Genomic DNA, 23,834 nt, shown 5'->3' with positions numbered 1-23,834 from the left:
GATAATAAAGACAGCGGTTATCAACTTTCTCTGTTGAGATGGGCTTTTTAACCCTGTGAGGTCATCATCACTGATGACCCTGAACCTAACTGTCCCAAACCCTGTGTTGTGGTTAGTGTCAGACGCAGAGTCAGTATAATAAAGATAGCCATGGACGACTTTCAGGACATGCTTACTAATCTACAGCCTAATAAATCAAATGAATATTTCCAGAAACTGATCACAGGTGACCCCTCACATCCTGCCCACCAATTCTTTGACCCGCTGCCCTCTGGTCAGCACCCCAGCTCAATCAGGTCCCACACACCTCCCCCCACACCCCACCCTGACCACCCACCCACAAATCAGAGCCATGGTCTGGGTAACCCTCATCACTCAGGACGCTCACACACAGACTCAGTTTGCACTACTTCAAAGCACTTTGCAACCTGTTCTTCCAAATTGTTTATTTCTGCACAGTTGTTGTCGAGCACCCACAATTTCGTTGTACATGTTCAGCGACAATAAAAAGCTATTTTGTTTAATTCTATTTAATGTGAGGAGCAGGGTTTTTCAATTCAGTTCAATTCAATTCAATTTTATTTATATAGCGCCAAATCACAACAAAAGTCGCCTCAATGTCTTTTTTAATGTAATCCTGGAGTTAACACAATCTTATAAATTACTTCTCATTTAGACTTCATCTCTTAGCTGAAACTGTGATGTTTTGTTTTTAACATCATTTATATTCACTCTGAATATTACTAACATGTTTTTATTGACTGTAAACCATCTGATCATCTCAATGTTAATAAACCTGTGACTGCTTTTAGTATAACATCCTACTGCGGTGTGCCGACTAAATTTTTATAAGAATAATTATTTGTGAGAAAATCAACGTTGGTGTGTATCGGCTCACTGAGTGGACAGGAAGGATGGGCCTACATCCTCAGTGGTGGAAGGGTTGGAGTTTGCTGAGCCCTCACACTTTTATAGGTGGACACGTCCTCTGTGGACACAGCGAGCCGAGGATGACTTATTGCAAAAAATTGGCTAAATGAACAAAAATGGTGAAAGATGCTTTTATTCATTTATATACATATTTATTTGTAGTCCACATGCATTGACCAATCACGTCTTTGGTTGCATGTAGTTACAGTCCTGTTCTTCTTTTTGTTCACATGTAAACAAAACTGTAAACACACTGATACCCACTGCTATGGCGGCCAAGTCACAAATAGGCTGTAAAAAAAGGATGGACGTTGGCGCATCTGAACGTGAAGCTTTGAATCTGCATTCTTTCTACAGGCCAGCAGGGGGCAGCTGGTCTGGTTGGAAGAAATCTGACTGTATAGAAGTGCAGTCTCTAATTTCAGGTCTTACTGAATGCAACAAACAAACAATCTGTACATTTCCACACAGTATATTAGAGTCTGTAAACAAGCCACAGTTACCAGGATGCACACTACATAGTCTTTATTCTTGTAGTGCAATGTGAAGGTTTGGCCAGCAGATGGCGCCATGCAACCAGTAACTAATTACTGATTACTTCCCCCCAAAAGTAATCCTGTTACTTTACTGATACTTATTTTCAAAAGTAATTAGTTTTTTAGTTACAACCTGAAGAGGTGATAAAGCGATAGATCTTTCAGCCCAATTCTACTTTTTCTGCATAATCCATCATACAAAATGTAATCAAATGGTTTTTAAAACTAGTTTTATTTATTTATTACTCATCTAACTTTATGCATCAAGCAAACATTAAATTATATACAACATTCTCTGACTGGAAGAAATTTGTTTAACATTTAAACCTATTTTCTGCACATAAAATAAAATATTTTTTTGTGTTTACACTCAGTCTTTCAAATAGACTCAGCGGTCCTGTTGATCTATTTTCACCTGTTTAGCAGGAGTGGGGCAGGCGGAGGTTTGCCCTGGTGCAGGTGAGTTGCAGCAGTCATGTCAGTTGAAGAATCCGCGAGTTTCTCTGAGTTTCCCATTACTGTAGCATTCCAGCCGGACTTTATTCAGACGATGCACTCAATGATCATTACGGATGGACCATGGTGGGGTATTCCAACCCATTTATTCACAAATTGCCATAGACACATCGTAAGAGCTGTAATCATAACATAAAACAAATAAACATTCACTTGATATAACCACGTTTCTGTTATGCTAATCAATTCACAGAAAAGGCACAGGAGGTGCTAGCATCAGCCTGCTAGATCGCTCATAAACTTATTAACAATCAAGTAATACATTTACAAATTGTCCGAAATGTAAACAACAAGTACAACACACAAACATACCTGTTCGCCTTCCAGCTAGATGCTAATTTTAAGATGGATGGAAAACGATAACCTTCTCATTTAATCCTTTCTGCGGCAAGCAGTTGCGGTACGATCTTCCTTCCCGGAAGTTGCCCGTTCCGAATTTCAAAATAAGAGTCTAATCTATATTATAAGGTATAATTCGTTCAGGGATTTAACTGTTTGAAAAATATCAAATAAACAAATAATCTGGGTCATTTACAATTACATCGTAGCTACTCGGTGCTTGCTCGGACGTTTGGGGGTTTTTTCGCTGTAAAAAGAAGTTTTCTTCCCACGCACAGCGGACACTAATGTTTTTGTCACTTTTTATGGAATCAAACTCAAAGTAAGGTCAGTGCTTCCACGCTTTAAATGCTGCACGCCCATACTCTCTCCCATAATCGATATGTGATCCACTGTTGATCTGCACACAGCTGTTGTCACGAACGTCGCACTCGCTTACGTCACTGTCGTGAGACATTCTCACAAAAAAAAAAGAAAAATTTATTCATTTCATTCTCATGAAAGCCCCTCCCACGGTAAAAGAGAAAATAACAAACAATACAATTATTCAAAACACATGATAATTATGAAAAGGAAAAATAAAGACTGTTATTTTATAAAAACAGTCTTAATCCGGGTCCAAACCCAGCCAAGAGTCAGAGCCAGACTCCAGATCTCAGAGTCTCAATCACAATTGTTGTACCGTGAGATTTTCAGGTCTGAGAAATAAGAAAGACATATTTGCTCACCTTTGAAGAACCTCCAGAGTGGAAGCCAGATAATGGATGTTAAAATTGTAGTAGCTCCCGAACACGATGTGCTGACGAGGTTCCGATCAAGACTCAGCATGTATCATCTTAAGGAATAGCAGGACTGACCTGAGAACAAATTATTTAACAGGTTATATTAATAAGCACTGCAGTACATGAGATTCTATAAACAGTGCAATTAAAAAGAGAGAGAGAGAGAGCTATGAAACAGACTTACCAAAGACAATAATCGTGGGTGTCAGAGACACTTGCTCCAGTTGCACCTCATCTGCCAGACATGCATCTTCTACATGGAAAAGCATGAACTCCTTCTCTTCAAAGTAGCTGAGCAGAAGCAGGACCACCTCTTTCACATCATCTGAGCAGCCACTCTGCCGTCCCCGTATCCTCTGAAGCCTTGCATCAGTCTGAAGGAACGTCTTGCTTTTGCTGACACCAACTGTGGTCATGTAGTCCAGAAGACCTTTTCCCCTTCAAATCCAAGTAATCTGTATTATAGAGGCAGGAATTAGCAGCTGTCCTTGCAGTTTAAGGTAAAAGAGACACATATTTCTGAGATAAGACCGACTATCATTCTCTGGCATATCAGTGGCTGAATTAGCAGATGACATGGTTTTATGTGTGTTTTCTTAATAATCTGTACTGTCATTTGGGGGCTGAGGGTGAGATTGTACAGGTCATCAATACCATCTGGGGAACATGCTTTATGCTTCCTACACTTTCTTCTTTTTTGTAAACACATGCAACCATTCTATAATACTGGACTCATTTTTCTACAAAGGTTTGAACTTTGAGAGAGTTTAAACAAGAGAGAAAAGTGTGGAAATGTTCATGTCTGTCTGAGAAAAGTGTGTAGTGAGGGGTTTTACAGCCTTAAAACATCTATAATAATTGTAAAAAATAAAGCTGGCTACTTCGGATTTCAGCTATGGCAGGTTATTTTTAGAACGTAACTCCCGCCATAAATGAAGGACTGTACACAGCCTCTTAATGTGACCAATATCTTTTTACAAAAGACGCAGGTGACCATTTTTAGTATTTAAAAAGTTTGCCAGTGCTTTTCAGCTGAACTAGCATGCTAGCGCCAAGTTATCAAGTATTAGTCTAAATATCAACTGGTGCTAGTGACGTTTTGGTCTCGAAAAAAGTAGCCTAGATGTTAAACTTACCGTGCAAACTTTCAGATGAACCACAGATCGCATATTTGTGATTTGTCCTAAAAACGTCCTTGGTAAAAGCTCCACGTTTTCTGTTCTCTCTCCACTCCGCAGACTGTGCACGCTGCTGGTTCGTTAGCTGTAGCCGTGAACTAGCAGCTCTTCTCCCGCTCCTCCCGCCCTCACGTCATTATCCAATCAGAGACGAGCTACAGATGCACATTCAAAATTAGGCGCACTCAGTGTTATGGCAAATGCAGATGGACCCAGGGAGCAGAACGCACGGAGGCAGAGTTGCGGTGAAGACAGTTTATTTACAGTGATGGGGAGGTTTTACAAGGACAAAGTATGTACAATAGCGTATGAATGGGGACGCGGAGCCAGGACGTGCAGGTGACGGAAACACACACAGGTAGTGCACTCGATCTAAAAAAATGATAACCGATAACCGAGAAAAGCTTAAAGTAGACTTTACAGAGAGCTTACTTGGTACTGTTTATTGCCAAAACCTCCAGACGAGGCGAAATCCTGGGGAGGAAACAAAACTTCTTACAGTCACCAGAAATAATCCAACGGCTCCAGCAGGCAGGGGCAGAATTACAGACTCTCCAAAAACGTCAATACTCGGACACTAGTCTTCTGTCAGGTAGCTCCTAAAGAACACTTCTGAAGAATGCAGCTGATGAGTAACAGGTGTGCCAGGTTCAGTGACTCACTGCCCCGCCTACCTATACAAAAAGGGAGGCACCAAAAACACATACAGACAAAAACACCACATAACCAGAACCCAGCTCCTAGCACTCAGTGCAGGCTACAGTAGCCTACAGCTCTGTGGAGAGGAGGCACCATAGACATCCTATGGAAGGCACTGTTAGTGTCATGGTCTGGGTGGGTACCTGCAGGTCTCCAACAGCAGCCCCAACTCCTTTAGGCGGAGTTCGGTTGCTCCTCCCTGGCTGAGGAAGAACTATATATATATATATATGGATAGCGTAGTAAGCAGCTGGATAGCGTAGTGGTTAGACTACACGCCTTTGGAACAGAGGATCGCAAGTTCGATTCCTGCCTGGGGCGTCTGTATCCAGTAAGGGTCCTAAGGCTAGACCCCCTATGCTAAGCAAGCCTACTGCAGACATGAGCGAGACAGATAAATATGAAGGCATGCCGGCTCGGACGTCGCCCGGATCAACAAGGTCCGCGTCAGGTGTTGAGGAACCAGGGCACCCTGACGAAAAGTGGGCTACTGGAACAAGAAGGCATCGGTGGGCAAGAGACGAAAACAGGGCATTGTTGGAATGCTACTACGCAAGTAACCCTGGCGGAAGGGGCTACATGAATAGGATGAGGGACCTATGGATTCTTCGATACCCAACATCCACAATGACGGCGAAACAACTAGTAGCTCAGTGTTCCAACATTTGAAAGAAGGGACTGCTCTCACAGCTAGAGATTCACGAGGTACAACACAAATGCTACGGCAAGGAGGAGTCAGGACGCCAGGTCAGGGGGGAGATATCATCACCCGAGATTGGGTACATAGCCCCAAGTGCGATAGGAGAAGGATCGTTGAGTGCGAGAGGAACTGACCTGAAAAATAGGATCATGGCCAAGCTTGAAACCTGGATCCCCCGTAGCCGGTTACCAAGATTACGTGAAGTACCCTCAGAAGGTCTGCTAGATGATGTTAATGCAGCACTACGGGCAATACCTACAACCATGATTACCGACACTAACAAGCTCATCTACAATACGGCAACAGTGATCAGTGAGATGCTTGGCTACAAGTTGAACAGCGACAAGGGGCAGTACCCTCCATGGAGAAGGAGGCTAGAGGGCAAGATCAAAGTAGCACGGAGGGAGGTTAGCCAACTAACGGAGTTGCAGAAAGGTGCGACAAATAAGGTGCCTAAGAAATACAGCAAGCTGTCCATACCTGAGGCCTTGGAAACTGCCAAGCAAAGACTCACAGCCTTGGCCAGCCGCTTGAGGAGGTACACCAGAGAGATAGAAGGCAGGAGAATAAACCAGCTGTTCTCCACAGAACCAGCAAAGGTGTACTCTCAGTGGCAAGGGAACAATAAGAGAACAGCACCACCAAGGCTGGAGATGGAGCAATACTGGAAGAGCATATGGGAGAAGGATGCAACCCATAACGGCAATGCTCAGTGGCTAGAGGATCTGAGGGCAGACCACAGCGACCTCCCTGAACAGGGTCCAGTAACCATCACAGTGGCAGATATCCAAGAAAGGGTCTCCAGTATGAAGAGTTGGACAGCACCAGGGCCCGACATGGTTCACGCCTACTGGCTGAAGAAGCTGACTGCACTCCACGAGCGTCTGGCAGCACAAATGAACCAGCTGCTAGTTAACGAGAGACACCCGGAATGGCTAACTGAAGGCCGGACGGTCCTGATCCCCAAGGACCCCAAGAAGGGACCGGTCCCCTCCAACTACCGACCAATAACCTGCCTCAGTACTACATGGAAGCTCCTGTCAGGCATCATATCGGCTAAGATGAACAGGCACATGGGTCAATACATGAGCGGGACACAGAAAGGAATTGGCAAGAATACCAGAGGCGCAAAACACCAGCTACTGGTAGACAGAACAATCAGCCGAGACTGCAAGACCAGACTGACCAACCTGTGCACTGCCTGGATTGATCACAAGAAGACCTATGACTCAATGCCCCACAGCTGGATACTGGAATGCCTAGAATTGTACAAGATCAATGGGACCCTAAGAGCCTTCATCAGGAACTCAATGGGGATGTGGCGTACAACACTAGAGGCCAACTCCAAGCCCATAGCACAAGTCACCATCAAGTGCGGGATCTACCAAGGAGATGCTCTGTCCCCACTGCTGTTCTGCATAGGCCTGAACCCCCTCAGTGAGATCATTAACAAGACTGGCTACGGATACCGACTACGGAACGGAGCAGTTGTCAGCCACCTCCTGTACATGGATGACATCAAGCTGTATGCCAAGAGTGAACGAGACATCGATTCACTGATCCACACTACCAGGCTATACAGCAATGACATTGGATGTCGTTCGGACTGGAGAAGTGTAGTCGGATGGTAACAAAGAGAGGGAAGGTAGTCAGAACTGAGGGGATTGAACTACCAGAAGGCAACATTGCAGACATAGAGGACAGTTACAAGTACTTGGGGATCCCACAGGCGAATGGGAACCATGAAGAGGCCGCTAGAAAAGCTGCAACCACCAAGTACCTGCAGAGGGTCAGGCAAGTCCTGAGGAGTCAGCTGAATGGTAAGAACAAGATCCGGGCCATCAACACGTACGCCCTGCCCGTGATCAGGTACCCTGCTGGGGTAATAGGCTGGCCAAAGGAGGAGATAGAAGCCACTGACATAAAGACAAGAAAGCTCCTTACCATGCATGGAGGGTTTCACCCCAAATCCAGCACCCTGAGGCTGTACGCTAAGCGGAAGGAAGGGGGCCGGGGACTGGTGAGTGTCAGCACCACAGTCCAGGATGAGACAACGAACATCCAAGAATACATTGGGAAGATGGCCCCAACTGACCGAGTGCTCAGTGAATACCTCAGGCAGCAGAAACCCAAGAAAGAGGAGGGAGACGAGGAACCATCATGGAAGGACAGGCCCCTGCACGGTATGTACCACCGGCAGATAGAGGAGGTGGCTGATATCCAGAAATCCTACCAGTGGCTGGACAAAGCTGGACTGAAAGACAGCACAGAAGCACTAATCATGGCAGCACAAGAACAAGCTCTGAGCACAAGATCCATAGAGGCTGGGGTCTATCACACCAGGCAAGACCCCAGGTGCAGGCTGTGTAAAGATGCCCCAGAGACAATCCAGCACATAACAGCAGGGTGCAAGATGCTAGCAGGCAAGGCATACATGGAACGCCATAACCAAGTGGCCGGCATAGTGTACAGGAACATCTGTGCCGAGTATAACCTGGAAGTCCCGAGGTCAAAATGGGAGATGCCCCCAAGGGTGGTGGAGAATGACCGAGCTAAGATCCTGTGGGACTTCCAGATACAGACGGACAAAATGGTGGTGGCTAACCAACCGGACATAGTGGTGGTAGACAAACAGAAGAAGACGGCCGTAGTGATCGATGTAGCGGTTCCGAATGACAGCAATATCAGGAAGAAGGAACACGAGAAGCTGGAGAAATACCAAGGGCTCAGAGAAGAGCTCGAGAGGATGTGGAGGGTGAAGGTAACGGTGGTCCCCGTGGTAATCGGAGCACTAGGTGCGGTGACTCCCAAGCTAGGCGAGTGGCTCCAGCAGATCCCGGGAATAACATCGGAGATCTCTGTCCAGAAGAGCGCAGTCCTGGGAACAGCTAAGATACTGCGCAGGACCCTCAAGCTCCCAGGCCTCTGGTAGAGGACCCGAGCTTGAAGGATAAACCGCCCGCAGGGGCGTGCTGGGTGTTTTTTATATATATATATATATGTATATATATGTATATATATATATATATATATGTGTATATATATATATATATATATATATATATATATGTATGTATGTATGTATGTACACTGGGTGAATGTGCAGTAGTAGCAGCAAGCAGGTGAATTCTGTACATTAATATGAATAGACATCTGACTATTTTACAGGATAGACAATATAAACATATTTAAAATTAAAGGAATTGAAATGTACATTGTCTGGGATTTCATAGCCAGTCATGTGACATTTTAAAAAACTGTATCACCAACGGAGCCTGAACAAGATTTGCTTGTTAGATGAAGTCAGCTATCTCATCGTAGCAAGAGAGAAGCACCACCTACCGTTCTTTATGCAACTTCAACTGTCGGAGAAAGTTGGAAGCTGCTCCATCTCTGTCTGTGATTCTCTTCTTGCATGTTTTGCATATTGCATTTCGGTTTTTTGTTGACTACTTCATAGTTTATGTACCTGGAAAAAAAAATGTCCTTGCAGCATTTTTGAGCGTTTTTTTTTTTTTTTTTAAATCTGGTTAATTTGATTGGCTGTGCTACAGCTCACGCACACATACGTACGGAGTGTGGTTTGAATAAATGAATGAATTGAATTAATGGTGCACACTTTCTATATAATATGCATGTTAAATTTTATATTTGGGGTGAAATATCAAGTCTTTTCAAGTAAACCGGTTCAAGTCCAATTCAAGTCCCAAGTCATTGGTGTAAAAGTCCAAGTCAAGTCACAGTCTTAGAACATTTTTTCAAGTCAAGTCTAAAGTCATAAAATTAATGACTCAAGTCTGACTCGAGTCCAAGTCGAGTCCACACCTCTGATTATGACTGAACAGAAGTTTTACTTAAGATATCGATAATAATAATTTCTTATAGGTTACTGTACAATAGGCTGCAAATAAGCCTGAATAATTAAAAAATGTCATTATAATTGTATATTTTTGTATAGCATAAAAATAGAGAAGTAACCTCTCAGGTTCACAATGACATTTTCTGTGAATACATTTTTATTAGCCGTATACCTGAATTTGCATAATTTCATGAATCATGTTTAAAGTAGGTCCGTTACAGGCCTACGGTATAAACTTGTAAAGTGACTTACATATAATTCGTGTATTTTAAAAACAACTGACTAAAACTATAGTTTTTACAATATTTGCATGTCAAATTAATATAATTGTTTTGTTAGAATATTAAAGTATTTCACTGTTTTTGTTCCCAATGTTTGTAGTTTTAACAAATAAATTTGATTATAATCACACATTGATGTTGTAAATTGTTACGTGTCTGCAGGCTGTATGTGTTCTTTCCCTCTCCTTTTGTTTGCCGTTCCCTTAGGTCGCAGACTGCAGGCTGATGTCAATCTGGGGATGTCCAACTAATTAGAGGAGGGAGACCCTGATTGGACAATCCAGGAGTGCACACCTTGATAAAGAGACTCACCTGTGGCTGGGCGCGGCTCTCTTCCCTCCTTTGAATTGTTTGGCACATGTGTGACGGGTCGCTACTGTCTTTCTTTTGTTTGATGATTGTGGTGGGAGTAAAGTGGACTAGGTAAGTTTGGGGACCCCATACACTTACTCACGTAGAGTATTTTTGTTAGAAACACTAGGTAAGTAGGTTGGTGCCACCCATGTAATTTTGAGCTTGTTTCGAGTTGAGGTTTAGGGTCTTTCCCTCTTGTTTTTGCTTTTCTAGGATAATAGAATCAGCTAAGTTTTGGTTTTGTCTTTTTGGTGTTTTTTTTGGCACAACCTAACTGTCCCTTTCTCCCCCACATTTGTTGTTTGAATCTGGGTTATTTAATCTGTGAGAGCGCTGCCATTAAACCTTTTTCATAACACCTGTACCGAGTTTCCGGAGTTGTTGTGTTATCCCCTCCTGCCCTCGAGGAGACGTAACACAAGTGGGGGCTCGTCCGGGATTTATTTTCCAGAGCTATAGACAACGCTGGTGCTTGGTACAATGTTACTGCCTTGTAATTAAGTATGGATTTTGACTTAGAAGATTTCATTCATGCGCCGAGACCTGAGAAGTTTGAGTTATGTCGTAAAGATGACTTATTGAGTACTGCGGCACACTTTGATATTCCAGTAAAGAAATATAGTGCAAAAAAGGAAATTAAGGGTATTATCTTACAACGTTTAGTTGAGTTGAAAATCTTGACTGGTTCAGAGGTATGTGATGGTAACGTTCTTTCTGCTGAGCAAGGTGTCGAACCTCTGAAGGAGGATGTTGGTGCTATAGCTACTCCCCCCAAAGTCCAGGTGGAGCCTAAGGTGCCTCCTACTCTACCTCGTTTCGATCCTCTGTCCCCAGACTTCAGTGGGTCAAACGGACATGCTAGACTTAAGGTGCATCTAGCTCGCCTTTGGCTGGAGGCACGTAACATAAATGTAACAAAAACATTCTGTTTAATAGTTTACAAAAATTCACTGTGATTGAAACAGGAAAAAATGTGTTTTGGGGTTTACTATACATTTCTGTAGGGATTTTACATGGTTTATATGTCAAATTCACTGCAATTTTTTACAGTGCAGAATCTGTAAACACATCAGCCATGTCCATGTCAGGGCAGCGACTGCTGGAAACTCATTTTATAGATGAGCTTTAATCTGTTTCCTGTTGTTTTTGGCTTTTGTTCCTCTAGTGTGTGTGTGTGTGTGTGTGTGTGTGTGTGTGTGTGTGTGTGTGTGTGTGTGTGTGTGTGTGTGTAACCATCTTCTATAAACCGCATGCAAGTTATAACCAGCTGTTTATAACTTGCATAGTTCATATTGATATCCTGTTCATAGCCTGTATACTCACTACAGCCTGCACATACTTAGAGCTTATTCATGACATACCTTCATACCATGAACATTGTAACAGACCCATTTCTGTAATACATCTATATTGTGGCTAAAGCACTTTCTGGATGGATGCAAACTGCGTTTCATTGCCTTGTACTTGTGACGTGTGCAATGACAATAAAGTTGAATTCTATTCTATTCTCGTGGTGCAATGTGAAGGTTTGGCCAGCAGATGGCGCCATGGTCTTAAACTCCTTAGAGTGTTACTGTGGAGGTGAAGGGCTGGACTTTTAAATGGTCAGTCACACATTTTCAGGAAGAACGATGAAGTCCTGAAGGAAAACTCGATCATTACCACTCAGACCTTTTCTACTGTTAGCATCTCTGAATAACAAAAATGTTATTGTCCAACAAAACGAGCATTTTTCTAAAGATAAAAAAAAACAGCTCCCAACTTTGGAACAGCTTTCCTCAGCCCATCATTTACTTTATCTCATTCTCACGAAAGCCCCTCCCACGGTAAAAGAGAAAATAACAAACAATACAATTATTCAAAACACATGATCATCATGAAAAGGAAAAATAAAGACATGCATCTGTAAACACATCAGCCACGTCCATGTCAGGGCAGCGACTGCTGACAACTCATTTTATAGATGAGCTTTAATCTGTTTCCTGTTGTTTTTGGCTTTTGTTCCTCTAATGTGCGCGTGTGCGTGTGTGTGCAGCAGTGAATGCACCGCTGTGTGGACAGGTACTCTGGTCTTAATGTGGAGTTTTATCAGACTGTGAAACACTTTGTGTTTTAAAACAGAAAATATTTGATCTGAATTTATTTTGAAAATCACCGTCACACAGCCGTCTCGTCGCTTTCACAGATTTTTCTGTGAACAGATGAGCAGCAGAAGTTTTCAGCATTTTACATTCAGATGTTTCACAAACTGTTGGATTGTCTGTCTGGGATTTCATAGCCAGTCATGTGACTGCTGTCCCGCCAATCAGCTTCACTGTATGTGAGACTCTTATTGTTTAGCATTAAACTTCATGTTGTCTCAGCCTTTATGATGTGTGTTACTGCATCAAATTCAAAATAAGAGCATAAAAATGAAGCAACTGAAAGTTCTGACAGGACAATAAAATATCAATAGACTTTATTGAATAGAGTTTACAATGAAGATGGATGCAGAGCCATGACTGTAGTTTACAGAATCAAACAGCAGCAGAGACGTTTCTGAGACAGAAAAATGTATATTTAATATGATAATAGAGAGCATAAATGCGCGATTCACTGACATATATGGCATATCTACTGTTATATTGCTGGGTGCTCATTTGAACTATAAAGTATGAAGTCAAAAAGCTCAGACATCAGGCTGCTCTGAACACTCAGTTTCACCTTTTTCTCCTCTTGAACTTTCATATGTAGAGACAGGATATCATGAACATTTATATCTGAGACACAGAAGGTCCGCCCACCCGCTCACCTGCAAACTTTAGCTTCACCAATCAGAAGAAACAAAGAGGCATAAAACAGCTCATCAGACACTCTGTGATCTGAGCTTAGGATAAAGAAGGATGATTTCCAACTGTCAGTCATGCAAAGCTACGCTGTTACAGTCCAGCAGTCAGAGTACAGAGATGGAAATAAGTTGAATTACACAGCAGATCATCTGAGGAACATCAGCCAATAACGTTCAGACTAAACCGACCCACAGTCTTCCTTCTCACTGTAAGCGGCTGTCTCCTCCTCTCTGTGGAAAACCTTCCCATCAGGCTGCGTCCTCCACCTCAGCTTCACCTCCTCAGTGACTCCTTGCTCCACCAGCTTCTCCCTCACCTGAAACACAGTTTTCACACATTAACAGAAGCTCCTCATTAATCAGCCGTTGTTTCTGTAGTGAGCAGAAAACGTTGTTGGTGCTGTTTCTGGGGGAAATGAACTAAATGAACTGGCTGGGGATGAAACTGAAGTCTGGAATTAGGCCTCATTGCCTGTCATTGGTTCACGTCGTCTCCTCACAGTAATCTGAAATTAAGTGACTTCTTCAAGTTACCAGTTAAAAAGGTTAAATAATACAAATGGATGGGATTGCATTAAACGAGCCCCGTATCTCTGCAGCTGTGTGCTGTCACGTGTCCCTGAACCTGCACAGACTCACTGCTCTCTATCATTTCACAGTAGTTATAGCGGTCTGTTCCTTGTATCGGGGCCCGTGTGACCTCTGACCTGCTGCAGGATGGATTCTTGCACTGTGGGGTCGTTCAGGTCTGCAGATCCCGCCCTCAGCTGAACCTTCACTGACCTCGAGGCTGAAGGTTTGACATCTGCAGAGAAAGAAAAGGGCCATTCAATTCAATTCAATTTTATTTATACATCACTAAATCACAACAACAGTCGCCTCAAGGCGCTTTATACTGTGCGGTAGACCCTATAGTAATACATATAGAGAAAAAACCAAGCAATCAAATGACCCCCTATGAATAAGCACTTTGGCGACAGTCAGAAGGAAAAACTTTTTCCCTTTTAACAGGAAGAAACCTCCAGCAGAACTCAGAGCTCAGGGAGGGGCGCAAATGGAAGAACGCAGTCTTACATATTTGTTTAATATGTGCATTGAAGGACATGTCCTGGTCAAAAATGACTCCAAGGTTCCTCACAGTGTTACTGGAGGCCAAGGTAATGCCATCCAGAGTAAGAATCTGCTTAGATACCATATTTCTAAGCTTTTCAGGGCCGAGTACAATAACCTCAGTTTGATCTGAATTAAGAAGCAGAAAGTTAGCGGCCATCCAGGTCTTTATGTCTTTAAGACATTCCTGCAGTGTAACTCATTGGTGTGTGTTATCTGGCTTCATGCACAGATAGAGCTGGGTGTCATCTGCATAGCAGTGTAAATGTATGCTATGTCTTCTAATGATGCTGCCTAAGGGAAGCATGTATAATGTAAAAGTGCTATATAAATAAAATTGATTTGATACTTTACTTAGGCAATCAAATTAAGATAGATTTTATGTTGTTGGTTTTAAAGAACTGGATGGATATTTTAATGTATTTTTTATTTCTATTTTTCAAGAGTTGGAGAAGTGCCCTTTTTTCATAACTTGGCCTACCCTTTTTAGTTTTGTTAATATTGGCAATAGTGAGAAGTACTATGGTTGGATTCAAATGTATTTAACATAGGGCATCTAATTAAGGTAAATGTCATGTTTTTAGTTGGTAGAATCTGATGAGCAATATTTTATTTTATTATTTTTTATTTTGTTTTTCAGTTTTCCTCCTGAGTGATTGCCACCTTAACGTGGTCAGGGGGTTTGTGTGCCTCAGTGACACTAAGATCTAGACCTGCAGAAGCTGAGCCTTCAGGGGGGACACCCAAGTTGGTCAGGTTTTAGGGTAGAGGTTTGACAAAGTGCAATCCAATTACATGACAAAAACAGTTATTCAGAGAACCCCACATTCGCCTCAGCTGCCACCATGTGCCCCCTTTACATTTCTGTCTGCCCCCTCATATATGCCTGTCTAGAACCAGCCCAGCACACCACCCCCTCGGCCTGTGCTTCGAGATTTCTGGTAGTTAGAATGACTCGGGGGTGTTGATTCATTTAAACTAACATAATCATCCTGCTGCAACCAGGTTTCTGTAAGGCAGAGTAAATCGATTTGTTGATCAATTATTAAGTCATGTACTAACAGAGACTTGGAGGAGAGAGACCTAATATTTAATAATCCACATTTCACTGTTTTACTCTTTGGTTCAGATGTGGATACTGTATTGTTCTTTCTTTGTAATTGTTTAAGTTTAAGTTGTTTGTTTCTGGTTTTAGTTTGTTTTTTGTCTGTTTGGGAGCTGACACAGTCTCTATGGAGATGGGTTTTTGGGGGGGTAGCAGGAGGAGAGAAGCTGCAGAGAGGCGTGTAAGACTGCAACTCTGCTTCCTGGTCCCAACTCTGGATAGTCATATTTTGGGGGGTTTAATAAATTTGTCCATATTTCTAGAAATGAGAGCTGCTCCATCCAAAGTGGGATGGATGCCGTCTCTCCTAACAAGACCAGGTTTCCTCCAGAAGGTTTGCCAATTATCTATGAAGCCCACATCGTTTCTGGGACACCACTCAGACAGCCAGCAATTTAAGGAGAACATGCGGCTAAACATGTCACTCCTGGTCTGATTGGGGAGGGGACCAGAGAAAACTACAGAGTCCGACATTGTTTTGGCAAAGTTGCACACCGATTCAATATTGATTTTAGTGACCTCTGATTGGCGTAACCGGGTGTCATTACTGCCGACGTGAATTATGATCTTACTGAATTTACGTTTACCCTTAGCCAGCAGTTTTAAATTTCCTTCAATGTCGCCTGCTCTGGCCCCTGCCGGTGTCTCTAGCTTCACATGTCTGAGAACAGAATCACCAATTACCAGAGTTTGACCCCCGGCGGGTGTGTCGCCGAGTGGGGAAAAACGGTTAGACACATGAACGGGTTGGTGGTGTACCTGGGGCTTCTGTTTAGGACTATGCTTCCTCCTCACCGTGACCCAGCCGCCCTCTTTCCCCAGCTGCTTGGGGTCTGCCGGGGAACAGCTAGCGGGGCCTACGCTATCTTCGGCTGCACCAGCTACAGGGGCCTGGCTAGCTACGGGTGAATGAAGGGTGCGAAGCCGAGTCTCCAATTCAGTAATCCTGGCCTCCAGAGCTGCAAATATGCTACATTTGTTACAGATATCATTACTGCTAAAGGAGTAACTAAACATCTGACACAATGAGCAAGAAAGTGCAGGAGGGACAGGTGAAGTAGCCATGGTGCACGTGAAGATTATACTATGAAAACAGAAGTTATCTAAAGGTTTTTAATTAAATTGCTACGCAGATAAGCTACTCAACTACTACTTCCTGTTCCTGTGTTGAAACAGGAACAGGAAGTGATACTCTACCGCAGACAGAGCAAACACTAAATGACAGCGCCACCCAAAGCATCGGCAGTGCTGTGCCAAGAGTGTCCGGATGAGCCCAGGAGGACCAGACTGTGCAGAAACACAGAGGACAGACTCACCTCTGGAGCAGAGGAAGGGGCGTTGGTCATCACAGTTATGACTGTTGAAGGAGCCTGTTGATCCGACTATTGTGGCACAGTTTACGCTGTCATCAGGCTGCCCGGGCCCCCACGGCAGGTTGGAGGCTGTGCTCGAGTTTGACCACGTCCAGTATTTTCTGTACAGTCCAATCCAGGCTTGATGATAAAATAGTATCATAAAAGCGACCTGGCTGTTGTCCTGCATGTTGGTGATGGTGCTCAGGTCTGTGTACGTCTGTCTGCAGTGAGACTGAGCATCAGACCAGGTCATTGAGTTCTTCACCAGGATGTGTTTGTTAGTCGCAGCTGAAACAAAAGATCAGACGGATTCAAACCTGCAGCTAAAATGTTCAGTTTGTCAAACCCTGGTACCAAAGTCTGAAACACTCACCGTCATAGCAGACAAAGTAATAAGTAGCTGAGCACGGTCTTGTGGACCATGATCCATCACTAGATATTATCACACACTCATCAGTCCCTGGCTGCCACCATGACCACATGTTAAACCAGGATGACTGAACTGGACCAGTTTGAGACCAGGTCCAGCCGCTCTTGGAGAGTCCAATCCACGCCTCGGTGCTCCCCGCCCTTTTCTGGGCTTCCTGGATGAGAGCTGAGCTGTTAACGATGGCGAGGTCAATGTACTCATCTCTGCAGTATTGCTGAGCATCGTTCCAGGACTTCTGCAGGTCAACCAGGTGGAGCTGTCTGACTAACTGATCAGACTGAAGATGGCAGACCATCACGTAACCTGAGAGGACACGAGTCAGTCAGCGCGGTCACAGACTCACCTCAGCTCGACTATTTTAGTCATCAGGAGAATAAATTCTTTACATGCTACCACAACGCAAACTTTTTGTTGACATCTTTAAAGACGTGAATATATGTTAATATATGTGTCCTTCAAAGGATGTGTAACTCGTGTACTGGTTAAAAGCTGTTTTACGGTGCCTGTGGACACCTACACACTGGTTTCCTGCTCCAGGGCGAAACTCTCACATCAGCTTAAAAAGCTGCTTTAACAGTGCTAAGTTTGTTTTTCACTCTGGCCTTATTGCACATGTATTTGGACGATTTTTCCTCTTCAGTGTGCACAATGAAGGAAAACGACGTGTTAGTGGTCGAGGCTCAAAGCTGAACAACACGTGCACTAGGGCTGGGCCATATTATAGCGTTCACGGTAATACCGGTACAATGTTAGGCAACAATAAGAAAATGAAATATCATGATAAATATTTTTGGCCATATCGCCCTGCTCTAACGTGCACACGGACGTGGTAAAAGCAGTCAGGATCTTTTTCAGCGAGCTGACGGGTTTGCAGCGTTTCAGGCTTTCAGTCAGATTTCTACACAGAAAATAAAATCAAGACGTGTTTTTCTCAGCAGTGCACACAAACAGCCACGTTCATGCACTGACTCTTCCCTCCTTTCTTTCTTTACTCTTTTACTTCACTTTATACAAACTCTTACAAACTACCGACCATTAAACTGTCAATCAAACTTCTAACTGGACCCAAAGAAACCTTTAGAAGTTTAGTTGACATGACAAAGGTCTTTGGAGATTGTACGAGTGTTTCTGTGACTGCTTGAAGCTCGTTTACAGACACCTTTAAAATAATCCCTATGGAGCAGTTCACTTTGTGCTTTCTTTGATTTTCTGACATCAAAAGTTTTATTCAAACTGTAAATGAGGCGACTGAGATGAGTTCACAGACCTGAGAGCAGCAGCAGGATCAGTCCACACCTCTTCATGACTGAGAGCTGAAAAACTGTGAAGACGTCCTCATGAATCTCATCTGCAGCTGCTCGTTCATTATTAATCATAACACTTAAAGCAGCATCAACAAAGAGGCAGCTGTCTCTGTCATTCACTCCATTTCTATCTAATCTAATCATTCAAACAAAACTATCAAACATATTCAACATTTGAAACGTTCAACTTTAAAAATGTTGTCTTCCTTCAATTATCATCATTTTGTTTATTAGAATACCAGACAATGAATGTGTGAGATTATCAAATAAACCAAACATATGCAGAACATACCCGACACGATGAGACGTCTGTGCAGCTGTGACACAGTCAGAACTCTTCATCTGATATAAATGTCATCCTCGCTCCTCCTCCCACGTCCATCAGAGACTTTGTAAAAGTGGTTTTTTAGAAAGCAGCCCAGTGTTCATTACAGTGCATTTGATTAAAGATGCTCAGAGTCGTTTAACTGAAGATGACTTATTCAAAGTTATTACAGATGCAAACAGACTGACGTCTGCCCGACCACTTCAGTCTTATTTGAATAATGTTGTCATTATTAGAATTGGGAGAAAAGAGCGTTCAAGCTCAACTCCTCCAAACAAATCAGTGATGATGACGACACAACCCGACACATTTCACATGTCAGTTCCAATCATAGAGAACAAACAGTTTTTATTTTGTTCTTTGTTTGTTTGGCTTCAGCGTCTTTTTAATGATGTTACAGTTTTAGTGCATCTCCTCTAAAAGTGCAAAACGTGCTTTGAGAGTCTCACACAGCACCACTCCCAAAGATGGAGGCTCAGTCACAGACAAATAAAATGCACTGATTTTAAAGTCACCACTAAATTTCACTGAAAGAAGAAGCCAGACCTGCCCTGGATCATGAAAAAGGTGCAGTTTGAGCACTGTGGGTCCTTTTAGTCATCAGCTACAGGCTAAGCTGCTGGTTTGCTGACGCTGAACAAAGATCTGGTTTCCAGGAATTACTGAGTTCGATCCTTTATTTCTACTGGTCACGCTCAGTCAGGTTAAATGAGCGCAGCTAATGAGCTGCAGAGGTAGCAGAATCAAAATGCTTTATTAATACCAGAGGAAATAATGTGGTCACAGTTCCTCCAATACAATCAATAAATAAAATATAATATGCTACAAAGTTACAAAATATAATAAAGTAGCTCCGATATATAGCTTTATTGTAAATATCCCAGTTTGTTACACAAAATTTAATATAGATAGTTAAATTAAGGCGCCCCTCAACAGATTTGGCATGAAAAGAAGGGAAGTAACATGGGGAGTCCACCTTAACTTTATTCACTGTAGTGTCTCAGTGCTCGTGATGCAGGGGCAGTGTAAACGGAGGATGGATGGAGGGGGGTGGGTGCTCCACCTTGGATATGACGATGATGATTACACTCCTGCTCACTCAGTGGAATTTTTCTGCTGCTGGGCCCAAACTCATCCTTTCCTTTTACTGAGCTCACAGGTGAAACAGGCTCTTCCTCGCTCCACGCTTCTGTGTAAATGCATGTAGCCCCGCCCCTTCCAAGGTCACATGATGTTGCTCACTTCCTGAGTGAAAATACAAGATTTTTTACACTTGGCAAGTAATTTGGAGGCAGAATAAGGAAGCCGTATAAGTATTTAATCTTGTCTGTAGACTGTATACTACAAAGTTCAACACAGCCAGACTTTCTTTGAGTCAGCTGCCTCAACAAAGTCTTAAAGAGATAATAAAGACAGCGGTTATCAACTTTCTCTGTTGAGATGGGCTTTTTAACCCTGTGAGGTCATCATCACTGATGACCCTGAACCTAACTGTCCCAAACCCTGTGTTGTGGTTAGTGTCAGACGCAGAGTCAGTATAATAAAGATAGCCATGGACGACTTTCAGGACATGCTTACTAATCTACAGCCTAATAAATCAAATGAATATTTCCAGAAACTGATCACAGGTGACCCCTCACATCCTGCCCACCAATTCTTTGACCCGCTGCCCTCTGGTCAGCACCCCAGCTCAATCAGGTCCCACACACCTCCCCCCACACCCCACCCTGACCACCCACCCACAAATCAGAGCCATGGTCTGGGTAACCCTCATCACTCAGGACGCTCACACACAGACTCAGTTTGCACTACTTCAAAGCACTTTGCAACCTGTTCTTCCAAATTGTTTATTTCTGCACAGTTGTTGTCGAGCACCCACAATTTCGTTGTACATGTTCAGCGACAATAAAAAGCTATTTTGTTTAATTCTATTTAATGTGAGGAGCAGGGTTTTTCAATTCAGTTCAATTCAATTCAATTTTATTTATATAGCGCCAAATCACAACAAAAGTCGCCTCAATGTCTTTTTTAATGTAATCCTGGAGTTAACACAATCTTATAAATTACTTCTCATTTAGACTTCATCTCTTAGCTGAAACTGTGATGTTTTGTTTTTAACATCATTTATATTCACTCTGAATATTACTAACATGTTTTTATTGACTGTAAACCATCTGATCATCTCAATGTTAATAAACCTGTGACTGCTTTTAGTATAACATCCTACTGCGGTGTGCCGACTAAATTTTTATAAGAATAATTATTTGTGAGAAAATCAACGTTGGTGTGTATCGGCTCACTGAGTGGACAGGAAGGATGGGCCTACATCCTCAGTGGTGGAAGGGTTGGAGTTTGCTGAGCCCTCACACTTTTATAGGTGGACACGTCCTCTGTGGACACAGCGAGCCGAGGATGACTTATTGCAAAAAATTGGCTAAATGAACAAAAATGGTGAAAGATGCTTTTATTCATTTATATACATATTTATTTGTAGTCCACATGCATTGACCAATCACGTCTTTGGTTGCATGTAGTTACAGTCCTGTTCTTCTTTTTGTTCACATGTAAACAAAACTGTAAACACACTGATACCCACTGCTATGGCGGCCAAGTCACAAATAGGCTGTAAAAAAAGGATGGACGTTGGCGCATCTGAACGTGAAGCTTTGAATCTGCATTCTTTCTACAGGCCAGCAGGGGGCAGCTGGTCTGGTTGGAAGAAATCTGACTGTATAGAAGTGCAGTCTCTAATTTCAGGTCTTACTGAATGCAACAAACAAACAATCTGTACATTTCCACACAGTATATTAGAGTCTGTAAACAAGCCACAGTTACCAGGATGCACACTACATAGTCTTTATTCTTGTAGTGCAATGTGAAGGTTTGGCCAGCAGATGGCGCCATGCAACCAGTAACTAATTACTGATTACTTCCCCCCAAAAGTAATCCTGTTACTTTACTGATACTTATTTTCAAAAGTAATTAGTTTTTTAGTTACAACCTGAAGAGGTGATAAAGCGATAGATCTTTCAGCCCAATTCTACTTTTTCTGCATAATCCATCATACAAAATGTAATCAAATGGTTTTTAAAACTAGTTTTATTTATTTATTACTCATCTAACTTTATGCATCAAGCAAACATTAAATTATATACAACATTCTCTGACTGGAAGAAATTTGTTTAACATTTAAACCTATTTTCTGCACATAAAATAAAATATTTTTTTGTGTTTACACTCAGTCTTTCAAATAGACTCAGCGGTCCTGTTGATCTATTTTCACCTGTTTAGCAGGAGTGGGGCAGGCGGAGGTTTGCCCTGGTGCAGGTGAGTTGCAGCAGTCATGTCAGTTGAAGAATCCGCGAGTTTCTCTGAGTTTCCCATTACTGTAGCATTCCAGCCGGACTTTATTCAGACGATGCACTCAATGATCATTAAGGATGGACCATGGTGGGGTATTCCAACCCATTTATTCACAAATTGCCATAGACACATCGTAAGAGCTGTAATCATAACATAAAACAAATAAACATTCACTTGATATAACCACGTTTCTGTTATGCTAATCAATTCACAGAAAAGGCACAGGAGGTGCTAGCATCAGCCTGCTAGATCGCTCATAAACTTATTAACAATCAAGTAATACATTTACAAATTGTCCGAAATGTAAACAACAAATACAACACACAAACATACCTGTTCGCCTTCCAGCTAGATGCTAATTTTAAGATGGATGGAAAACGATAACCTTCTCATTAATCCTTTCTGCGGCAAGCAGTTGCGGTACGATCTTCCTTCCCGGAAGTTGCCCGTTCCGAATTTCAAAATAAGAGTCTAATCTATATTATAAGGTATAATTCGTTCAGGGATTTAACTGTTTGAAAAATATCAAATAAACAAATAATCTGGGTCATTTACACTCCCACCAAATCATTAGTGTTCAAAAACATAACTCCATAAACATAGGAAGAAAGAACACAATGATTTCATAATACAAATAATGACCAAACAACAGAAGCATAGTATGCAAGGAATGGACTAGTCACCTTCCAACAATAAGACTAGTTTTTGAACTGGCCGTTCGAGCACTGACCGCTTAGTAAGACGTTCAACATTTTTGCCAAGTTTCCTGTCACCTAGACAGAGCTTCACTCTCCTAACCAGTCCATCTCTGTCCATTGTAGTCTCTACGACTCTTCCCAACCTCCATTCATTTCTGGGCAAGTCTTCATCCTTCATTATGACTATATCCCCGATCTGCAGGTTTCTCTTTGGGGTGTGCCAGCGTTGTCTAAAGGCAATGTTGGCTAAGTACTCTTTTTGCCAACGGCTCCAGAACTGCTCGGCCAAATATTGTACGTGGCGCCATCTCTTTCTCGCATACATATCTTCCCTTATGAACTTGCCGGGGGGAGGAAGGGCCATGGTAGACTTCAGGGTAAGTAAGTGGTTTGGTGTCAGAGGCTCAAGACTGTTGGGATCATGTAGGTTTTCAATAGTGAGAGGACGACTATTAACTATCGTCATTGCTTCATAGAAGAATGCTCGGAGGGAAGCATCAGGTAGGTTTCCAGGTGAGAGTCCAAGGGTCGCGTTGAGAACACTCCTGACTGTTCTAATTTGACGCTCCCACACTCCACCAACATGACTTGATCCAGGAGCATTTAGGATGAAGTCACACTGCTTCTTAGAAAAGAAGTTCGTCAGTTTATCACCATCTAATTCCGTGAGAGCTTCCTGCAGTTCATTCTTGGCTCTTAGGAAGTTACTGCCTTGGTCAGATTTGATCTGGCGTACGGCTCCACGTATAGCAATGAAGCAGCGCAGTCCAATTATGAATGAGTCTGTAGATAGATCCTCCAGCATTTCAATATGGATGGCTCTGGAGGAGAAGCAGGTGAAAAGGAGACCATATCGTTTTCGCACACTACGTCCTTGCTTGCTATAGAAGGGTCCAAAGCAATCCATTCCACAGTAGGTAAAGGGTGGAGATGGATTTACTCACTCTGGAGGGAGATCGGCCATTTTCTGTTCTTCTGTCCGTCTCCGAAGCTTCCGACAAACTACACATCGGCGAAGATAGGATGCAACCGTCCTGCCAATTCCTGGTATCCAGTAACCTCTTGTCCTAATTGCACTGAGAGTCATCCCCTTGCCTTGATGTTTGACTTCTTCATGACAGTATGCTATGATCATCCTTGTAA

General features: G+C 42.7%; 2 protein-coding genes across 3 annotated transcripts; both read right to left on the bottom strand.

Moving 5' to 3' along the window:
* Positions 1–12,670: 12,670 nt before the first annotated feature.
* LOC147319907 (putative C-type lectin domain family 20 member A) lies at positions 12,671–18,656 on the bottom strand. Of its 2 annotated transcripts, XM_086312759.1 has the most exons (6): positions 18,598–18,656; positions 18,269–18,322; positions 16,945–17,304; positions 16,533–16,859; positions 13,709–13,806; positions 12,671–13,318 (listed from the first exon to the last, which is right to left on the bottom strand). In XM_086312759.1, exons 2-6 carry the CDS (start codon positions 18,303–18,305, stop codon positions 13,181–13,183), a joined length of 960 nt encoding a protein of 319 aa, XP_086168885.1. In that variant the 5' UTR covers positions 18,306–18,322; positions 18,598–18,656; the 3' UTR covers positions 12,671–13,180. The 2 variants fall into 2 exon arrangements, with proteins under 2 accessions (XP_086168885.1, XP_086168884.1); XM_086312758.1 differs by lacking the exon at positions 18,598–18,656 and having other exon boundaries at positions 18,269–18,569.
* A 3,420-nt stretch (positions 18,657–22,076) lies between these two features.
* LOC147319906 (uncharacterized) lies at positions 22,077–23,598 on the bottom strand. The gene is made up of 2 exons (XM_086312760.1): positions 22,327–23,598; positions 22,077–22,133 (listed from the first exon to the last, which is right to left on the bottom strand). Exon 1 carries the CDS (start codon positions 23,596–23,598, stop codon positions 22,669–22,671), a length of 930 nt encoding a protein of 309 aa, XP_086168886.1. The 3' UTR covers positions 22,077–22,133; positions 22,327–22,668.
* Between the last annotated feature and the right edge of the window lie 236 nt (positions 23,599–23,834).

The sequence above is a fragment of the Aulonocara sp. 'chitande type north' Nkhata Bay genome, linkage group LG11 (assembly GCF_057382095.1).
Source record: "Aulonocara sp. 'chitande type north' Nkhata Bay isolate Kocher_YH1m ecotype deep benthic linkage group LG11, A_spYH_male_GT1.1, whole genome shotgun sequence".
NCBI classification, from domain to species: domain Eukaryota; kingdom Metazoa; phylum Chordata; class Actinopteri; order Cichliformes; family Cichlidae; genus Aulonocara; species Aulonocara sp. 'chitande type north' Nkhata Bay.
This window is presented reverse-complemented; position numbering and strand designations above follow the sequence as displayed.